Here is a 21026-nt window from a genome sequence, read left to right on the forward strand (position 1 = left end):
AAGGGCAGCGACTTTCGTGGCTGGACTTTAGTAAAGGTCAACTTTGTAAAAAGAGTTGAGTTTTTTGAGTCTCATTCCCAGCTCATCAAGTGCTGAGGCTTTGGGATTAAAGGTTGGTTCGGTTGCCATCCCAAAGCATCAGTATTTGACGAGCTGGGAATGAGAAACTTTGGGGGACATACACCATCAAAGGGGGGAAAGGCAACCTCAAAATGTGGGATTGTGATGCCAAATAAGCAATAACAATGTAACCATTAGCCAACTATTAGTGTTTTTTTTATATCTGATGACTTTACTGTTAGTGTGAAGTTTAGTAAAAGCTTTGCAAGTGTCCATGCGTTTCTGTTGACGACAACGGATGACGTTCGAAAGGCCTTGAAGGGTTGTCCCATTTCATAGGGGGGATTTCAACCACTACCCCTTGCAACTCTAATCTGAGGGGCAAGGGCGCACTCGAAAACGAGGGGGATTAGGGGTAGGGGTAAAAATTGGAAATAGGATTGAGCCTTAAACACCCCCATTCACACACACACTCCTTAGCTTCGAGTCATGCCATCCTTCAGCACACAGTCATGCTTCATCCCCTACTGTGGATGAGTGTGTTGGCATGAAAGTTTGATTTATCCTCGTAATATCCATCAGGTCAGTGGGACCTTGGGAAGGCACGGCCATAAAATCAGGGCTCTGGCTGGGCCTTTTTAATACAGTCTCAGTAAAATGGCTGAAGGTCAACGGCACTCTCACTCAATCAGATAGAAACGGCTCCTGCAGCTGGAGCAACTGTTGTTGCATTAAAGTTTGGACTGATACACTGCAGCACCACTGCTCTGAATAAAAGATGTTTGTTCACCCGGAAGAAACAATGTGTGTAAGATGTTCCACAGCTCTTAGAGAAAGATGTCTCTCCCACGGTGAAGCCATTACTCTGAGGTGAAAGATATCAGTCCTATAGTTGGTACACAGTAAAAGATGTTGGTCCCCAGTAAAAACACTGAGTAAGAGCTTTGTTTCCCAGTAGAAACACCTCCAATGCGTCTCAGAGTTTTTTTGCCTTACTTGCTCTGAAATGTCCACAAACAGAGCTCAGAGCTTAAGGAAACAGATCCTTCATCATCTGCTGAGTGAACGACCAAAGCTTTGGTTCCACATATTAAACAACGTAAAGTCGGCTTAAGCAAGCATCTTGTGTGAATTCTATAGATGTTGCAACCCACTGGCAGAAGCTGGCTGATCTATTGCCAAGCTTTATGTAACCTAAATTTAAAGTCTGTTGTTGTATGTGTTGAAAGATGTGTTTTGAGGGATGCGAAGGGTTTTAGGAACAGTCTGGTGTGCATGGCCTCTCGTATATGCACATTTTGTAAGGCATTTCTAAAGAACATAATGAGATTTACATATAATTTAATGATGATCGCAGACGGAATCAGGCTTTAATTACAGGATTTTAGTGATCTGATTTGTGTGCTCTTGGGGCGATGTTTGTGTCCCACTTTCTAAGAAGGCATTGTTTATAAAGGGTTTATTGGTTCGAACTGATTTTGACTGAGCATTTACAAACGATCTATGCCTCAATTACGAACCAGAAGAACTTTTGCGCTGCCAAAATCTCTTGACTGTTTGTCTTTTACAAAGATTCAAACTAGGGATTTTCCTCATGACTGTCTAACCTGATGTTTAAATGGAAGTTCAAACTTTAACTAACCCTAACATTTTAACCCAAACCTAGCCCTGTCTGTGCCCTAAGGGCTGCATTCCTTTTCTTTTATGCTTTTAAATGGCATACTTGGACTATAGCCCTGACCCATACCTTTATCCTGACCCTAAACAGAACCATTACCCTAACCTCAACCACATACGTTGCCCCAACCCTAACCTTCCCCTACCATTTATTTTACACTTAACACTTAACCAGCATTGTTAACATTGTAATGGACACTTTTCATAAAGCAACGTTTGACCAGGAAGACACAACATTTCAACACAAATGATGTCAATATGTATTTAAAAAATAATTACATTAATAAAATAATAATAATAATAATAAGCTTATCCAACTCGTATTTCTGGTGCCGACTAGTGAGGTGAGCAGCTCTCAGTCAACTAATAGACTAATCGGCCCATCTTGTCTTCTTCTCACTTTTAAAAGTTTCAAGACAGGTTTTCACTGCTGATTTCTAATGCTGACACTGCTCTCTGCATGTTATCTGCCATCTAACCCTTCTACATATGATTGAAGCTGTGGTATCAGTGTCTCACTCCTCTTTAAAGTTTATGTGTGCTCATACATTTTTGGTTTCTTTAAAGAATCTTTATGCCAGATCTAAAGCCGCTCCCCAGTGTAAATCCAACGCTCTTGGTACGTGTAGGAGGGAGCTGCTCCATTCTCAAAAGTGAAAATCACTTGGAAATGTGGTATAATAAGAAACAATAATCCATAGAAACCGCTCATATCAAGACACATTATTGTTAATATCTCAGAAAACAGACCACTGATGCCAGACAGCATTAGAGTGACCAGAAGATGAATCCAAAACCCACCACCATAGAGCAAACAAGTACAACTGGTAGAATCACTGAGGCAAACTGTTTTAATGCTGCAGAAATTATTGTTGAGACACTGCTGTCAAAATAGGTGTGTTCTCCAGCAGAAACACTGCCTGAGAGGTTTAACAGAATAAAAGTAATTGTTTCTCTAAGCACAGAGTCAAATACACTTGGAATTAGTTTGTTTTTCAAAAGACAGTCTGAAAGATGAAAAAACAGTGTTTGTTTGTTTTGCTATACTTTGTCATTGGGAACAATGACACAGAAATGTTGTTTCTTTAATATTTTAATTGCTATGATCAAATGATTTTCAAGAAAACCATCACGAGGACGAATCATTTTTCTGAAATGCCTCTCGATGTGAAAAAACAGCCCAGCAGCTGCACTGTTTTTATGATCACACTTAATCACTATCTGATGACTTATTGAGGTTCCTGTCATTGTGTTTTGTTTTGGCGAAGAAATTAAAACCGTATTCAGAGATTTCAGCTGAAAGCACACGCTGGTGGAAAAAACAAACAGAAAGAGAGAGCTGCAGAAAAAGGGGATAGTTGTGATTAATCATGCTTAAATTTCCTTCCGTCAATTTTGGGAGCGCCTCTGATGGATGAATAATATGTGATGTTCACAGCTTAATTATATATGGAGAGCATTAAGAACTGGCTGCCAGCATGATCCAGAGGGACTGAAATATGTTCTTAACCACAGCTGCCCTCCTCTCATTCAATCTGATATCCATCATAGAAAAATCTATATGGAATATGTAACTTGTTGTCTGGGTGTCCTCATGTGGTGTATGTTTAATTTATGCACATTAATGGAATGATTATTGATTAGAGCTACTTTAACGGTTCAATACAACTCAGTAAAAAAATATTTTGCTGATTAGTGTTATATCAGCGCACTAACACAACTAAGAATCAGTGTGTCAAACAGTAAAAACATGTTTTTATATTGCTGGAACACTGACGCCTAGTTGTATCATTGCTTATTTTCAATATAATGTTCAAAAGTTAAAAAACAAAAGAAAAAACCTACCATCCATTTTTTTTTATCAGGTCTTGGTGAGCCATCCAGGAAGCAGTTGTCCACTATAATATACTACATGGGACCCAACCCGACAAAATTCTCTGCAACTGCCGGATCGTGCTACAATCAGGCTGATATCACGTAGTCCAAACCCAGCATAAAGCAAAGTCAGTTGTCATCCGCTGTAATTCACTACACTGGAAATAATTGTGGTGCCAGACACCTGTTGTCGTCCTGGACCAGAACCGACACCCCACGTCTGCCGGATCGTGCTACAATCAGGCGGAGGTAAGATAAATTAACATGTTATCATGAAAAAACGATCTCAAGATAACGGCATTCAAAAAATAATGGCACGGCTGTTCCGTAAGTATGGACTCATGATTATGGAGACTATCTTGTAGTTAAAGGTTCATTCCATCAACGGTAATGTTTCTTTGATTGGAATTAGTAAGAAAGTTGATTCCTGAGTCTGGGGTCAGTCGCCGTCCCAAAGCATCAGTATGTGGGGGAAAAAAATGTGAGTCTTACAAATTGGACCCTTAAATACCTGCTGCTGATGAGAGACGGAACAAACTCTCAAATCTGAAAAATATGAAAGTATGGATGGCACAGCTAATGTACTCAGACAAACCATATGTTGATGAGACAAAAGCAGCTGGGTACCTGTTAATAACAGAGAACGTCTTGCTTCTCAATGAGTGATCCAAAAAGAAAAAAGTGCACATTTTTCCTTGTGAGGAAGTGTCAGGCCTGCTTACTGTCATTTAGGATGACCTTGTCACTCGCACTTGGCAGATCTTTGAATTACATCCCACAGCACCCCCCTAATGCTATCATTACCATTATTAATGGGACATGACACAAGTCGTTGCCACACATAGCGCTCTCCCACAACCGAGGAGTAATGGCTTTCCTCTGATGTAATGCCGGCGGTTTCTTCGTTAGTGTGTCAGGAAGTCAAATATTGAGAGTGCAATACTTGTGCTGCAGACCTAATGCGAGTGTGGTACAGGGGGACTTGAAGCAGTAAAATCCAATTTCATCTGTGGGTGTGCGGCTGTGAATTAAATGCCCCCATCTGTAATTTGTTTCGAACACACCGGCTTTACCAATATTATCTGGACACTGATTGAAAAGGCACCGCAGTCCGAGGTGCTCAAGTTCATCTGTGGGCGTTCAGTAGGCAGCGCTGTGGTCAATATCTCTGCGGGGCGTGTTTTGTCTGACTGTAAATCATTCCTAATTACATGTAAATTATGCAGCAGATTCAATATTAACTTGCTCTTTATACATGAGGTGGAATTCATCTTATAAACAATACCTTCAGCTGTCTTTATAATACTCCACTGTGATTCCTGTGCAGCCTTCACCTTCACTGAAATTATTTTCCTACATATTATTTAAATAAGCTGAAGTGCAAAGAGATTTGTATGGTCACAATTGACAGTTTTCAGAAAGGCTTGCAACACCTTGAGAGCATAAAGAAGTGAAAAAGTCTGGTATATTTAAAAAGAAAAATCTTTTCATCATTTGATTGTTAACCTGTCACCTGCATGGTAAAAAAATAGCCTACAATAACATTGAAACTAAAAAGTAAAGTCAGTTTTCTTGGCCTTTCAAGCACATCGCTTTAATGTTGCATAGACTTCAGCTTTTTAAGAGACATTTTAATATTTTCCCATGTAAGAACATAGAAATATTATACAACAGATGCCTTTACTTTATTAATTTTTATTTAAAAGCAACTTAAAGGCATGCTTTGGAGTATTTGACCACTGGGAGCGCTCAGGAGTTTTTATGAGTTGTTCTTTTGTTTCTGTCACAGGGTTCACATTATTACACTGATTGACAGTGGCTGGTGGTGATGCACCAACAAAGGCTAAGAGCAAGATTGTAAGCTAGCTAACACAATTCAAAATACTTTTTATGAATATAACATGAGTAACACTGAATATCAACATAACTTACCAAGAAAACCCACATGGTACCTTTAAAGGTTTGATATTTTGAGACTTGATCCCTGTATTCATATGTTTTGGTGTTTAAATGAGTCATACTTTCCAAAAGTTTTTGAATCCGTCCAGTAGATTGCCTCAGCTGGCAGCTATGACGCAGCTGCAATGTAATCCATTGGGGCACCTGCGACCATCAATGTTGCGTCGACTAAAAGTGCTTGTTTTTGCCACGTTGGCTGAGGTTATAATTTGTGTTATTATTGTAAGTGTCCGACAAAATTACAGAAACGGTTACGACAGAGATAGACCTCTATAGTTTCACTTGCCAAGATACTTCAAAACAAGTAAAAATATGTAGTCCAAACATTAGTGGGTTCCACAGATGTTTTAAAATGGTCAGACTAAAAACAAGTACATTTGTGTGGAGACAAAGAAAAGACTTTTGTCTCATTTTGTCAATATTTATGGAAATGTGGTTAAATTCAGCAATTGCTAGTGCCATTGTCTTGAAATAAGGTTGTATGTTTAGGAAGTATATCTTGAAAACTGTACAGTGCTACGCTAAAAACAAGTATATTTCTCTAGATAAAAAGAAAAGATTTTAGACAAGCATTAAGTTACTCAGAACCAATTATAAAATCTGAGTAACAAAAGGGAATATCTTTCATATAATTAAGGACAAAATAGCTTGAAACAAGTGGAATCCTCCAACATAAAACTGCCGGGTAAGAAGAAATAAATTGTCAGCCAAGAGTCTGGCTCTGAAATCTAGCGAGAGGTGAGTGAGAGTAGAGTTTACCTCAAGGATCTGCAAGCAAGAACTTATTTTTCAAAGTCATAGAGCAAAACTTCTCCTTGAACGAGACTGTTTTTTTCTGGTTACGAAAAGGGTCTTAATATTCACTTCACAGACAGGTCTATCTCTGCCAGAATCATTTCAAAAACGTTGTCAGACACCTCGAATAACAACTTGTATAAATAACTAGCCTGTCAGTTGTAAAAACAAGCACTTTTAGTGGCAGAGTTGCCCCGAAGGATTACATCACAGCCATTGCACCCATGTCACAGCAGCCAGCTGAGGCGATCTACTGGACCGATTCCAAAATCTATTTGCAAGTATGAATCATTTCCACTCCAAAACATGTAGATATAGGATCTGGGTTTTAAAATACCAGAATTGGCTTTCACCTTGCTGCAGGGGTGTAAAAATGTACTCAGTAAACTGGTGGGTGTAGCCACAGATGCAGCACAGGACACTTCATACCTCTACAGTCACATCTGTCAGTGATGTTGAGTGTGGCCAAATGTGCAACCAGAGAGGGCAGTGAAATGCAGCTTGTCACCCTTTGTTCCTAATAACAAGCTCTTTGTTGTTACAGTATTACCAGCGATTGTTTCTATGTGGGTGTGGGCAGTTTTATATTTGGCCCTGTGTTTTTTATCCAGCTGAATGTGAAGATATTACAGATTTGTAAGGACAATAAAGCTGAATTTCAGAACGAGAAGATATCATCATTGCGCCTCAGGCAGTTATTTTGTAGTAGTAAGCTCTGTGTGCGTGTGTGTGTATAGTAGGGTGAAGGATGAGGGTTATGAATCTTTTGTTACTTATGAGGACCACTGTGTTAGTAGCCCTGTTATAGGCTACATCTTAATGACTGCACTGCTGCTATCTATTCTATGCAATGCTAAAGGTCAGATCAGCATCTTAATGTGCTTTCCCCCCGCCCCCGACCCAGATGCAAACCTTGGTCACTTGGATCAGAGCCACATGGCATGTTCAGTTGCCTGCAGAATATATAAATCAATTTTCCTTTAATCACAGTTCATTTAATTAAACCTTGACATTTGTCTGAGCACCCGTTGCAAAGGATCACCAACAGCAGATGAGTCTATAGCTGAAGGCTTCATCATAACTATCATAACAGCTTCGGTTGAGCAGCTTTAAGAAAAGATGTTTGGTGCAGAGAAACTGAACAGACAGTGTTGGGAGCTGACCTGCACAACATGGTCAAAAGTATGTGGACAGCCAAGCATTATATATATAAGTTGCTGAATGTTGCATTGAATAATCTTCTGCTCTAGCAGCCTCAATTCTTCTGGCAAGAAAAAAAATGGCTTGTTTGATTAATTTTTTTTTGATTGATTGATTTTGAGCACAAAACAATATAAATAATAACGCAATATGCGAGAGAGGCCAAAAGCCCAATGGGTCTCCCAGTTTTGGTGAGCCTAACCTCTAAACCTAACCCTAACCCTAACTCCCACCCATTTTGGAGATGGTTTCTCCAATTACTCAGCATTTGACTTGATCTAATTGTTCCAATATCTGTTCATGTGCTAACATTGAGAAGACAACCTGAGCAAGAGCCTCCTATATATTGACGTATATTTGTACTCCCATAACCTAAAAATCAATTAATAATAAACTACGGGTTACATTTTTTAGTTTGAAACCATAAAGTCATTATCCTTCAACATAACATTATAACAGCGCAGTGTTGGTATTGTTTAAGCTACTGGTGAGACAGTGAAATAAGATCCACAAAGTCCAGTTGGAGTAACAGATGAATGTATTCAGATTGTCAGACACAAAAACACTTGACACTGATTTGTAATATTAACAGATGGGATTTTGCAACTCTGGAGAGTTATCATGGTGGCAACTGCTTAATCTCTTGTTGTGACTATTGGAGCAGAAATTCTGCCCTTCCATGTTCTTGATTGGCCAAAAGTGCATGTTGCCAGATGACGCAGCAAAAGTTGAGCATGGTTCAATTCCTTCCCGGATGATCCTGCTTTTTTTTCCCAGAGCCCTCTGCCTTGGCTGCCCTGCTGCACTGATGGACTGTGTGTCTCCATTCAAATCAACAAGAGGGCTGCATGTTTTTCACACCCCTGTTGGTCTGAATATAGCCTCAGTGAGCTCAATGTTGGTGGACAAGGCTTGGCTCACAGTCGGCATCTCAATTCATTCTAAAGGTGTTGGTTGAGTTCTGTGCAGGCCAGTGAAGTTTTTCCACAACAGATTGTGAAAACCATTTCTGGATGCTCTCTTTGTGCTTGGTGGCACTGCCATGTTGGAACGGAAAGGGGTCTTCCCCAACTGTTGCCACAGAGTTGAATGCACGATATTGTCTACAACATCATTTAAGATTTCCCTTAAATGGAACTAATAGGCCGAGCCCAAAACTTGGCAAACAAACCCTGAGCAAAAGTATACAGACAAGAGATTAGACACAATTTTGGCCACATTCATTCAAATCAGGAGATATCAGTTGGAAAGTGTATCATAATTGAAGCTGGCACCAGAGAAAACTATGGAGATTGGACCCAATCTATGTGAAGCACCTTCATTATACATGGGACCATGAAGATACGAGAGTAGTCAGGATCCCCTGGAGTTGAGACGAGTTTGGTGGTGGAGTAAAACCAGCAGGTGGTTGATGGAAACTCACGAAAGTTATGTTGGTGATTGAGAGGTGTTGCGTTGATCCATAGGAGGTCTGAAAGACAGAGCGACAGGCAATGACATTGCAATAATAGAAAAAAAATATGCAAGCAAAAGGATCATTGGTCAGTTATGGTTGCGTTAGAGCTTGTGAATATAGAGGACTTTGTCAGCGCAAGAAAACGAAATTCATGAAAAAGATTAAAGCAGGAAGAAGTAGTAGAAATTCACCCACAGATGAATCAAAGCCAAGCAAGAGAGATCAGCCAAAGCTTCCCTACTATGAATAAATTACTGTTTGGAGCAACAATACCGGCTTGAAAGAAATGACGCAATGAACATAGACACAGGAGAAGAAAGCATCACGATAGGAAGAGATGAATTTTAAGAAGAGGAGCTGTCTATGTCTTGTTACAGCACAGTTGATTAAAACAGCACCAGGCGAGATTTTTATATAGAAACACACCAATCTGAATCAAAAAGTTGAGTGTACAGGAACATTTTTCATTTCAGTCTTGGTTTTCAATTTGTCTCCTCCTGTGGGCAAAGAAATAACCGTAACTGGCCGCAGCATGAAATCAACATTATTTTAAATAAAGCATGTTGGAAACTGGAACTTCGGATCAGAAATGTATTCAAGAGGCGACCGTGAGATTGAGTTTGGCAGAACGTGAAGCTCTGACACAGTGTGAGATCATTGTGCCCTGAGGAGTCATTTTAGGTTATTGTTTCTGTCACTGGTCACTTTGTCTGAAGAGTGCATTGACAGTGGTTCAGCAATCTGAATGAGATGTCAAGTTGTCCTGATTTATCATGCAGCACATCTATAACGACAGGTGAGAACTAGTATGTGTACTAGCAGCTATTTTACAGGCCTTGAGAATAGTTTCTTTGCATAACCCTCATCCTTCTTCAACTTCTGATGGTTAACATAATACATCTTTTGTATTATTTATAATCAGAGGCTACATTTTCTTCCAGTGTAGCAGTTAGTGCATGTTGCCCAGCCCAGCATTTCAGCCTCAGTGCAACACCAAAAAGAGCTTCCTTCCCTCCACCTCAGAGCCTAGCTGCCACTCCAACACAGTAATTACCTCGTCCTTCTTTACTGCTAATGAGAAGGTAAAATATGAGCGTCTGGCATCGCAGTCATTTGCGACCCCAGCTCGCTCCCTGCAGGAGGAGAGAGCGAGAGGGAGGGAGACTAATTTCAACCCCCAGGCCACCACTGAATGATGCCATCCGTCGTCAACCCACCTGTACATGCTATCCTGCGTAACCCTGGGTCTGTGACGTAGGGATAACGAGTCTGGCAGGGGTGACTGGAATATGAACTTCCCCAAATCAAATAAAGAAGACACAGAGGTTTCCTAACACGTAGTAGCATCTAGGACTGGCTTCCAAGCCAGGAAACACTTCAACGCAGATCTGCTTGGCCTTGGAAGCACTAATAGGGTACTACTGTAGGCTGTAGGAGTCTAATATTCACAATTATGTTTTCATTAGTGTATAATCACTGGAAACTAAGAGTCATCATGTTCGCCATGGATGTGAGCTACAGCGTCATTCCTACGGAGGCTGCTTAGTGACACATGAAGCTAAAAACAGTTTGACTCTCTGGGTAAAAAAATGAGCTGAATCTTGCGCATTGTGGGGCTCAGCCAAGCCGCTTGTTAATTTAGACCCAGGCTAACTGCCATGTTTCTACAGTAGCCCAGAACGGACAAATCTAACACTGAATTTTAGTGGCCAGCGCAGGGGAAGGTTGAAACAAGGGATGTTCAGTAGGTTGCATTCCCCCACCTCAACGCTAGATGGCACTAACCCCTACACACTCGACCTTTAAAATAGAGCAGGTAAAACACATTGTTGTGTTGAAAACAGAGTCTCTTCCTTACTATGCCTCCATGCACACCTCTCAGTAATAATTTCAGATCAGTGTGTTGATTAGTGATAGCGGACATTACCTGGAGGTGATATTAGATCCCAGAAGTGTTTGTAAAATAAAGCAGGAAGTCCATCTGGTCCAGTTGATTTATTGTTTGGCACTTTATTTAGGGATTTGCACAGTTCTTCAGAGGTAAGGGGTGAGTCTAAAATCCTGGCTTGTTCTCTGGATAGTGTTGGTAAGTTTAGGTTATTTAGAAAGGTGTCTATTTTTGATTGGTCAGGGTCATGATCTGAGGAATACAGGCTGCTGTAGAATTTATGAAATACATTATTTATATCCTGTGGGTTGTGGGTGATGGTACCTGTAGAATTAAGTATGGATGGGATAGCTGCTTTCTCTTTTTTTGAATTGCAGTAGGTTAGCCAGATATTTGCTTGTTTGTTACTGTGTTGAAAGTTTTCATACTGTGTCTTTTGGTGTATAATGATTTCCAGTCAGGTTATGAGTTGGTTTAATTCATTTTGTAATTGTTCACTAGGGTCATCACTATGTTGTCTCATTGGGTGTTTGATTCTTTCCTCAAAAGTGCTCACTACTTCAGCAAAGCTTGATGGGCCTACCGTACTTGCCAAGGGATAAGTGGACGATCACAGTTCGGGGGAGGGGTTTAGCTAATGTCACAGGCTATGTACCACATTGACATTTCTGCAAAATGTGTCGTATCGTGTTCACTTTACATATTTATGACTTGGCTTCCATTTCGAGAAGTTGAGGGGATGGTAAGCAAGAAGGCTGCCAAGCCAGTGACTATTGAGAATTCTGGCCTGACTAGATGACCAGTATTGATCTTTGAATGAATGTGTTGTTCTGCTTGGGGTCTGAGATAAACAACAGATTGGGAAATACGACTGACATCACACTTGATAAAACACAAATACATAACCGCATGGACACTCCAAATCAACACGTAGGGCCAAGTCAACCAGGATAAACACACATGCACGAGCATACACGCACTCCCTCACACAAGACTCAGGAGTTACTGGAAACTACATGAAATACTAGGAAAGATATGGAACAATAAGACAAGGGTCATCGTGACATTTTGATAATGGTCTAGGTCATCACTACGCAAGTGTGATTGTGCAAGCAGATTTCGAGGCACATAAATGTCTGGTCAGTCCAGGAATAAACAGAACCCACTTTCTACAAACCTTGCCTCTGTGTCGTCTTTCTGAGAGTTTCGGCTTCAACAGATACTATTGTTGTATACATTCTCTACAACATGACCACAGTTCGAGACAAGACTGACACAATTGGATATTCTTAAGGTAGTAGTAGTTGGTAGTTGGGACATCACCGGCCATGTATGTGGTGACCAAAACAACATGTCATCCTAACTTTAACCAAGTGGTTTTTATGCTTAAACCTAACAAGAGTGTAAGCACAGAGTTGTCATACGATAATTAAAAATTGGACCGAAAGTGGTTTGCAGAAACTCACATAGCCAACATTTATTCCAGCCACTGTGTTGGAAGGCACACAGTTTAAAAGGAATAAAAAAGATACTTCTCTTTAGAGTAACACTCGACATGATTTAGGAGTTACAATAGATGATCTCAATGTGTGAATGCCACTTAAATCTGATCTCTCAAAGGCACCTTTCACCTCCTATCAGCAACAAAACATTCAAATACCATCAAAATGAAATGCATGCTTTATGGGCCTGTAAGACTCTTCATTCACCAGCCAATACATATTCCCATGTCATCACCACTGTCTTCAGTTCCATTATCATTTTTTATCTGATGGGAAACAAATCAAGGTTTCTCCAGTGTCAGGAACAAAAGCCATTTTCATGTTGAAGGTTATGGAAAAGCATAGTAATGTAAGTGAAAAGATTATATTGGTGCCCTTCGGATAGACTCCAATGTCACACATGAGGAGACAAAGAATTTCATCACAGCCGCATTGGTTTTTGAAGGCAATCAGAAACATTTTATGCTTCTTGCGGAGCTTCGTATTTGCCATAAAATCTTAGAGATTGACTCCAAACCCTTACCACAGGGGTGAAAAAATCCTATTAGATTGAGAAACAGCAAGGGACATTGAAAACGTATTAGCAATAATAACAGAGATTGCTGAATGCCTTGCATTCAGTGCGACTATTTTAGTGGAAATGATACAGCCAGGGGATGAAAAAATTTAATTCATTTCAGAGGATCATGTAAATGCTAATGTTTACTGGTTATACAGACACTTCCATTAGAAAACCATTAGCAGGACTATTACAATGATTAACTTAAAATTGACTCACCGCATCAATTCACTGATTCACTGATACCACTGACCGTATTGCAATGTAGTTATCAGATTATGAAAGGAGTTGTTTCTGTGGCTGTCCAATAAACTTCACTCTCAATCTGTGTAGAAGAGTTGTCTCCGAGGGACTAACTGCATTTAGACACCACAGATTGGTAGATGTCAATATCACGTTATTACAAGAAATCTTTTGGCCTGACCTCTAGTTTCAACAAGAAGGAATTCAGTTCAGCTAATGCAATTACAGCCAGATAGCACACTGATTAGTGTTACACTTAGTTTAAGTCAACTTGAACACGTTTCTCAGATGGAATCGTGGCTCATTTCCCAGAGGTCACACTGAGGTTAACTTCATGCCACGTCAGAGTGATCAATGAAGAAGAGTGAGGCAATCTAATCTGCTCAATTTGTGCACCGATGCATGCGCTAAAAGGCAAGACGAACACACACAAAAAAAACCTTGAACTTGCAGCTACTCTGGCTGCTTTTCAAACATACTGTAATGCTGTTCCTCAGCCAACATTTAGAGGTTTTAGGGCTTCTTTTTTTTCCCAGTCACTTCTTCAGTCCAAACAGAAGTGCTTGTTGGGTGGTTGATCAGCAGACAACACTTCCCTGCATAACTTTCTTGCATTGCAAATGGAGGGGCTGCGTCTGATCATTTTCACCCCTCTCCTAAACCCCTTTTCATCCGCTGAACTTGATCCTCATCAACTGAACTCGACACTTATCCTCATCCAATGGAACTTGACCACATCCTGATCCACCAAACTCGACCCTCATCCACCAAAGTCAACCCAGATCTGCATCCTATCTATCACGAAAAGTCCATCAATTCAAATAAATCTACTTTTATGCAATCCAGTGGCGAGGTTTTGGCTTTGGTCAGCACCTGCTGCTAACGCCCCTCTGAAAGTGAAAAGAAACTGATCCAGAGTAATACACACTGGTAATTAGTCTGGCATTTGCAGATTGACTTCATGCAGTAATTGTCTGACTTCCAGGATTGACTTTATAAAAATGTGCAGCATAATCCCCATATTTAAACTGTTATCTATTTTGCCTTGTTCTATGATAGCTGGCTCTTCACTTCACCTTTGAGTGTGGCCATTTGGAACAATTATAAACAGCCTTTTCGACACCACACGTTATACAACTTGTCCTTTTCAAGTGCAACCCTTCCTTAAACCTCTTGATGCAGCCCGAGGAAGAGCAGCTGCCGTCACGGCCCTTTTTTATTTATTTTTTTTGCACTGTTCTCGTCTTTTACTGCTCGAATTGAGCAGATTACATTTTTTGACTCTTCTGCATTAAACTGCTCTCCTCCTTTTTATTTAATTTCACGTGATTCATCTGGGTCTCCTACAAGTCTGGCAACCGAGTGAAGCAGAATTAGGCCGCTGTTAGGCCCAGCCATTTTGGAAACCCATCTTTATGATACATAATAAAACTGGCGTGCTCTAAAGTGCTGAAAATTGTTATTTGCCTTTGCTTTTGAAAACCTATATGCACTTAGTGCCTTTCAACAAGTTCCCCACCTACCTAACAGTATGGTTTTTCCAATACAGTGTTACAGAAGCACCCTTTGGAAAAATAACGGGTCATCTGTGGTAATGATTTCTGATCGTCTCAGCTCGGAGTGGGAGAGTGTGAAATGGGCTGATTTGGTAGCACATTGAACAGAAAAATTGACAAATAACCAGCTGCAGTATGTGCTAAAAAGTAGATCCAGATTTTTGGTGGGAATGTAGCTCTTCATATCTGCCACAGATCCTCCACGACACTTATCTACTGCCATCTCACCAAAATGATGCTCTGTTTATAATCAGCTGCTTCTGACACTCTCATTCTGCTCCCTTTAATTATTCATCTGCAGGTTTTATGCAGATTTTCACTTCTCTCGAGGCAAATTAAAAGTTAACAAGCGTTTGAAGAAAAAAAGGCAATTTTTTTCCCAGACATCAACAAGGTGCCACCTACTTAGAAAAATAAAATGTTGCTCGCTGTATGTCCCTTAGTGACCCCACCCCCACAACGCTCGTAATTAAATGGGAGCTTGTACATCATTGTGCTTTAGCATTGTTCAGCTACCAATCAATTAACTGCAAGTACCTCTGTCTGTCTCAGCCTTTTATCACATAGTGTTTCTCTAATTGACTTAAAGGCCTAACTCGGCTGTTAAAGTTCTCAATATAAGCAATACTGAGAGACTCCTTCGAATGAAATGGATGGATTCAGTAAACACAGCGGCTGCTTGCTGCAGCCAAAAGGGTAAAATGCCGCATTTTGCTTATTTTCTTTCAGATTTCTTGAACTCTGTCATTCTAAACCAGCTGGTCAGTATTATTATATAATTGCATTCATATTTCACCCTTTTATTTAAATATTTTATCTGCTAAAATTGTGATTGTATAGCTAGTGAGTGTATATTTTGTCAATAGTTGTGAAGAGAAAGGCGACTCTGGTTCTGGAGGCGTTTTTTTCCCCACTTGTAATGTAATCCTGCAACTTTCTGGGCTCCAGTTCTGAGAGAAAAAAATGCTGTTTCTGTCAGTGCATTGTAGACGGCTCTCAATATTGTGATACCCAGAAACCTCTGCCTCTACATTTTGTTGTTCAGATCTGAAACCAAATATGGCACCAAATATGAAAAATGTATCCAACATTGGTGGAGACCCGCTATGCGGTGGGGCACCAGCGCACAGAAAGTTGTGATTAGAGGGCACTTGTTTTGTCCCCGAGTCCATTAGTGATCGGCTCTAAATTAATTTAAATTGCAGATCTTATCTTAAGTTTTCTAAAAAAAAAAAGTGCCATCTTGAGTTTCTGACCATCATTAGCAGCAGCTGAAACGTTTAGATTAGTGATTGAATTGATTTCTTCTCAGTCTGCAGTCATACTGAATGTTCTTTGAGGCTAAACTTTGGCACAGGTCATGCTTATTAGACAATGTTTATCATATTCATCATCTTAGTTTAGCATGCTAACATTTGTTAATTAGCACATAACTCAAAGTACATCTGAGGAGAATGTGATTAGTTTTGAAGGCATTTGGGATAACCAAACTACAGGACAAATTAAACATGTTCCCCTGATGATGGCTCTTCCATGGCTATCCATCCAATAGTTGAACTGGTCACCTGTCAAATTCAATTTCAAAAGAAATCATAGTAACAGCTAGCTGCTGCTCACTGTAGCTGCTCATCTTAGCTAGTTAGCTTAGGTAGCCATGCAGCTAGCAGTCCGGGCTGGGAGCTAGGAGCACCGGGGGAGTGTTGGTGTTTACAACACTAGCGCTGTAGCTTTAGACATGGCTGGTTAGCATGCTAACTTCAGCAGATATCTCTGCAACACTATCTGTCATAAAGTCAAAGCTCTTTACATTATGTTGAACATTTTCATTGCTTAATATTTTCAACTAAACTTATCACATATTGCGCCTTTAAAAAGGTCCCATATTATACTGTTTTCATCAATTTCACACAGCTGTCAGACATCCAACAACACTGTATTCAAAATGTATTACCCCAAACAAACCCATCCTGGTCCTGAATGTCAGCTCCTTCTGTGCCTGCACCTTTAATGCTAATGAGCTCCGTCTGTCAGCGCGTGCCTTGCCTGCCACGCGCCCCTCTCAGGGAGAGGATGCGGCTAACGCTAGCGGTAGCATGCGCTAATGTTTACGGTGGGTGTATCGCTATGGCTCGCCGAGATGCTGTCGTTCAACCGCACCAGTTTGACCCAGAATCGGACCCAGAAGGAGAGGCTCAGAAAGATACAGACTCTGCGGCTGCAGCAGGACTCCCCGACACAACCACCCGGCTCCCATCCCCCACTGACCCGCAACAGGTAACGTCTAAACACAGCTAGCGAAAGCTGCGTTTGTCTCCAACACAGTCTCCAAACTCTTGGACACTGTCCGCATAGTCTCTGTCTCCAGTCTGCACATGTTTCCAGACTTTTCACTGTGACAACCAAGCTCCCTCGTAATATTATAACATTAAACTCAATTCAAACGCCGTTGCATAGCGACCGAAGCGGAGCTAACTAGTTAGCCAGTTTCAAGCTGACTTCACCAAATTCGTAGGCAACTGTAAATAGTATCAAAACGTGGCGACACTTACCTGTGGCTCAGGTGCAGTTGCTGGGTCCCGTATGGTTGAGACTGATCCTTTCACGAGGGTCAGTGTCAGCGTTACTGAAGCAGTCCGATGTGAAGTGGTTAGCACACACAGACAGACTCACAAGAACCGTAGCCGGAACGTTGTCGTTAAAAATGAAACGCAACCACTGTCTCTTCTGTAGCTGGGACAGAATATAGGCACTTATGTTGACTTTTACAACCAACAACAGAGCAATTTGCTGGACAAATTACCGCTGGACACACCGACCTTCACCTCGGGGATGAACGCCCCCCTCTCGGATATCTCCGGGGGGAGGGAGGAGTGTTTTCGGCCTATGAAAATCACTCCTGTCGTTACGTCACGACAGGTGCTGAACCTGAACAGGCTGTAGGAGCCTCGTTTTACCAGTGGGTGGGCTGCAGAGAGATGCAGGACTGGTTTGCTTTCCTCATTCTGGAAGTTCAGGCTCAGGAGGACCAGTTTATATATGTAGAGACCAGAGAAAACGTGTTTTTCATAACATGGGACCTTTAAGACATTTCACTAAAAAACAAAATTGGCAACCCTGTGGTTGGAGGTTATGTTTTCACCTCGGTCTGTTTGTTTGTTGGTGAGTTGGTTGGTTTACTTTTAACATCGCAAGAAAGTTGCGCGGTGTTTTTTCGACATCTTAATTTCTCAGGGAATAAGAGATAGTGAAAGAAATGGCAGCCTGGTCACAAACTATCTTGTCATAAACTGCAGTAACAGAGTTATTCATATTTGATCAGCACTGCCTAGTTTGACAGTTTGATCTGGCTTCTATCAAACCTGACCCATATTATATAAATGGTTGTGATGGCCCGTCAAAAACTGGGATGGATGGAAGTCTGTTTAAAAGGGAGCGGGACCAGACGCATCCGCCAGAGCAGAGATAGTTGTCAGAGATAATTGTGTAAAAAAAGATTTTCCCATTGTGTTTGCGTTTTGTTTCCCCTCAGATCACTTTGTAAGTTTGCAAGGACAAGTAGTTTTTCTTGAATTATAATAATCACCATTAAAGTTTCCATCTGAATAAAAAGAAAAAGAAGGAAAATAAAAATTGTTTAGGCCAGTGCAAGCCCCCCTAACAACCCGGAGCCTGATGAAACTGCGACGCCGTAAAGCAAAGCAGATCAGAAAATGACATCTCCCTATTCAGATTGACTGATTCCTGTCGAGGCTCGCGTGTGAAAAGGCGCGCGCTCCGAGCGGCTGGTACAGAAGGCTAACCACACGTAGATAAGGCCGAGCGTGGCTGGTGACACGCCTGGCTCGGGGAGGAAAAGCAAATCATTCAGGACAATCTATTCCCTCCGCTGCCAGTCACTTCACTGCCGTCAATTCAATACAGGGCCACATCGGAGCAACACAGTGGCCTGTGAATACCATTTCCATATAATTATTGCCACATAAATGGCAGGCCTCGTGCTGTTTCATCAACCTTTTGGACCACATGCTGGCAGACATATAAATAAATAAGCTTCTCAAGCAAATAAATTGAAGGGGTGAGGGAAAGCTAATGGAATGGAGCGTCCCGCACATGGGCGGCAGGAAGTGTTTTGTCGCCGTGGTTGTGTTCATTGTTGGATGGGATGACCCTCAGTCGGAGGAACAGGTGAGGTTCTGCGGATACAACAATTGGCACAAGTTAAAAAAAAAAAAAAATAACCCCAAAAACCAGCTGCAGTAATGAGGGGATACATTTTCTAAATCCGTCAGGCTGTCAGGGCAAAGTAGCTGCTTGATTTCCCTCTGATGAGCTCGCACTTAAACAAAGTACTCAGAACGTACGTACCGCATTTCCAACACGAGTTTTAACGCCATGATCAAACACACGCTTTAAAGGCAAAGTTGGCTTTTGAAAACTCTCGCCCCGTCATCAAGACCAGTGACTTTTCCTGCAGACTCTCCCCCGCTGTGAAGTTAAAAGCATTTGCATTTCACAGCGGCGCTGGTGTGACAGCAGCTTTTATCGACCTTAATGCCCTTTTTGAATTTCTTAACATATAATTTGAGTATAAAGCACACTTCCCTTCTGTCATTCACGGCCAACGTTCGTAACAACACGGGCCTTAAAACTCAATACCGTCAATTAGAGTTGTGCGAGCGGGGAATATTTCTGTCTTTACACAAAGGATGGGAGTTTTTTCAGCGTTGTCACAAAAAGAAATGAGACGAATCAATCAGCTGACATTAAAGTCAGTGTTTCTGAGGTGTGCAAACCAGCTTACAAGTATAGAACAACGGTAATCATGCCAGCATGAATCAGATGTAGTGGAACCATCTCAATCAACTGTGTTAATAGTTGTGCATTCATGCAGCTCAGAGGTAAATGTCACTGAAGTTAGTGAAGAGGGTAAAATAAGAGTGGCTTTGTCTTCAAAACAAGCCACATACAGGAGCTTGTTGGTGGTATGATCCTGTTTATATCAATCTAAAAAAAAAAACATATAGCTGGAGCATTCATTCTTTTCACAGCAGGAAGCTACCGCTTTAGTCTTCCGCCTCATCGTGTTGTATGTGTGTGATGACGTCATTATATCACGCGATGTACAGTGCAAGAAGTCGTAACAGTGAGCGGTAGCGCCACAGGATTAAGATTACTTAAATGATATAGTTGAAATCGATCTAAAATAGGCTTCTGACGTCCGCCAAGTCAGACGTGTGGCGCAAACCATGGTGACAACATGCAGTGAGAGAGAGAGAAGCCTGTTGATAGATGTCAGAGAGAGATTAAGAGAAATAGTAGTTGAGTGTAGGAAACATTGTAGTTTTGATTTTATTGAGCATTTGAAGATATTAAAAAAAGAATAACAACAATAAGCAAAAGTACCAGTGTAGGCACGGGGGAAATATGAAAGATGAAAACCAACGCCTCCGTTATCTGCTCATAAAAATGAGCATATCTCAAAAACTTAAATATGTGCAAAGTTAAAGTTAAACCATAAAATGTTTTATTCATGTTTCTGCATTTAGAAATCCTTTTAATCAATATGTTTAAAGGGTTTTTTTTTTGTAAAATTTGATGAATATGCTCATATATTTTAAAATTTCTGACATAATTTCAATGCTTTTATCATTTTATAACCTTTAACCTTTTAGTTGAGGTTGTACAGATTTCAGGGATATCTTTACTTTTAATGCCGTTACATCTTTTACATCAGATACCAAGCAGGCTAGTAATTGCTAATTAGTCAGCATTAATCCAGGATATGCAGCAAAGAATCAATATCACAAAGTCGGAGATTATGAGTGGATCCAGCAGCTCTTCAGCATCATTAGTAATACATTTATTGGTAGTTTTTCAAATAGGATTGATACAGGGCAGCGGTGGAAAGTCCGTTCATTCACAGAGAGAAATATTGTGCTCTTTACTCTCTGCTACATTTATTTGGCAGCAACAGTTATTTAGCATGTAGAATATACGAGCTCATCGGCGTATAAAAATCTGAACTGCCCAGTAGTGTTCGAGGTGGCTGAAATCAGCTCCAGCTCATCTTCTATCATCTAGAACAATAACATGCTGCTCACACACCGATGCAGTGGTTTCTCAACCTGAGGTCGTGGCCCCTCCAAGAGGTCACAGTGTTCGCATTGATTCACAGGATAAGAAAAAGACAGAACTAACTTCTGCTACACAACACTTTTTCCTTTTTTCCTGTGAAAAACTGCATACCTTCACTTCT

General features: G+C 40.8%; 1 protein-coding gene and 1 long non-coding RNA gene across 5 annotated transcripts in view; one reads left to right on the top strand and one right to left on the bottom strand.

Moving 5' to 3' along the window:
• Positions 1 to 8086: 8086 nt before the first annotated feature.
• Positions 8087 to 17490, bottom strand: LOC311253243. The gene is made up of 2 exons (XR_014621652.1): positions 17320 to 17490; positions 8087 to 9037 (listed from the first exon to the last, which is right to left on the bottom strand). It is a non-coding gene; the product is annotated as an uncharacterized lncRNA (long non-coding RNA).
• ncam2 (neural cell adhesion molecule 2) overlaps positions 16892 to 21026 on the top strand; it is a 327503-nt gene continuing 323368 nt past the window's right edge. For 3 of the 4 annotated variants that reach the window (XM_084347060.1, XM_084347062.1, XM_084347061.1), the window contains exon 1: positions 16892 to 17044. In XM_084347060.1, coding sequence (XP_084203186.1) covers positions 16908 to 17044 — 137 coding nt within the window. In that variant the 5' untranslated portion in view covers positions 16892 to 16907. The remainder of the gene's footprint in view (positions 17045 to 21026) is intronic. The other variant, XM_084347063.1, reaches the window with a different exon arrangement.

This window comes from Pagrus pagrus, assembly GCF_965226575.1.
Source record: "Pagrus pagrus genome assembly, chromosome: 24".
Classification (NCBI taxonomy): Eukaryota; Metazoa; Chordata; class Actinopteri; order Spariformes; family Sparidae; genus Pagrus; species Pagrus pagrus.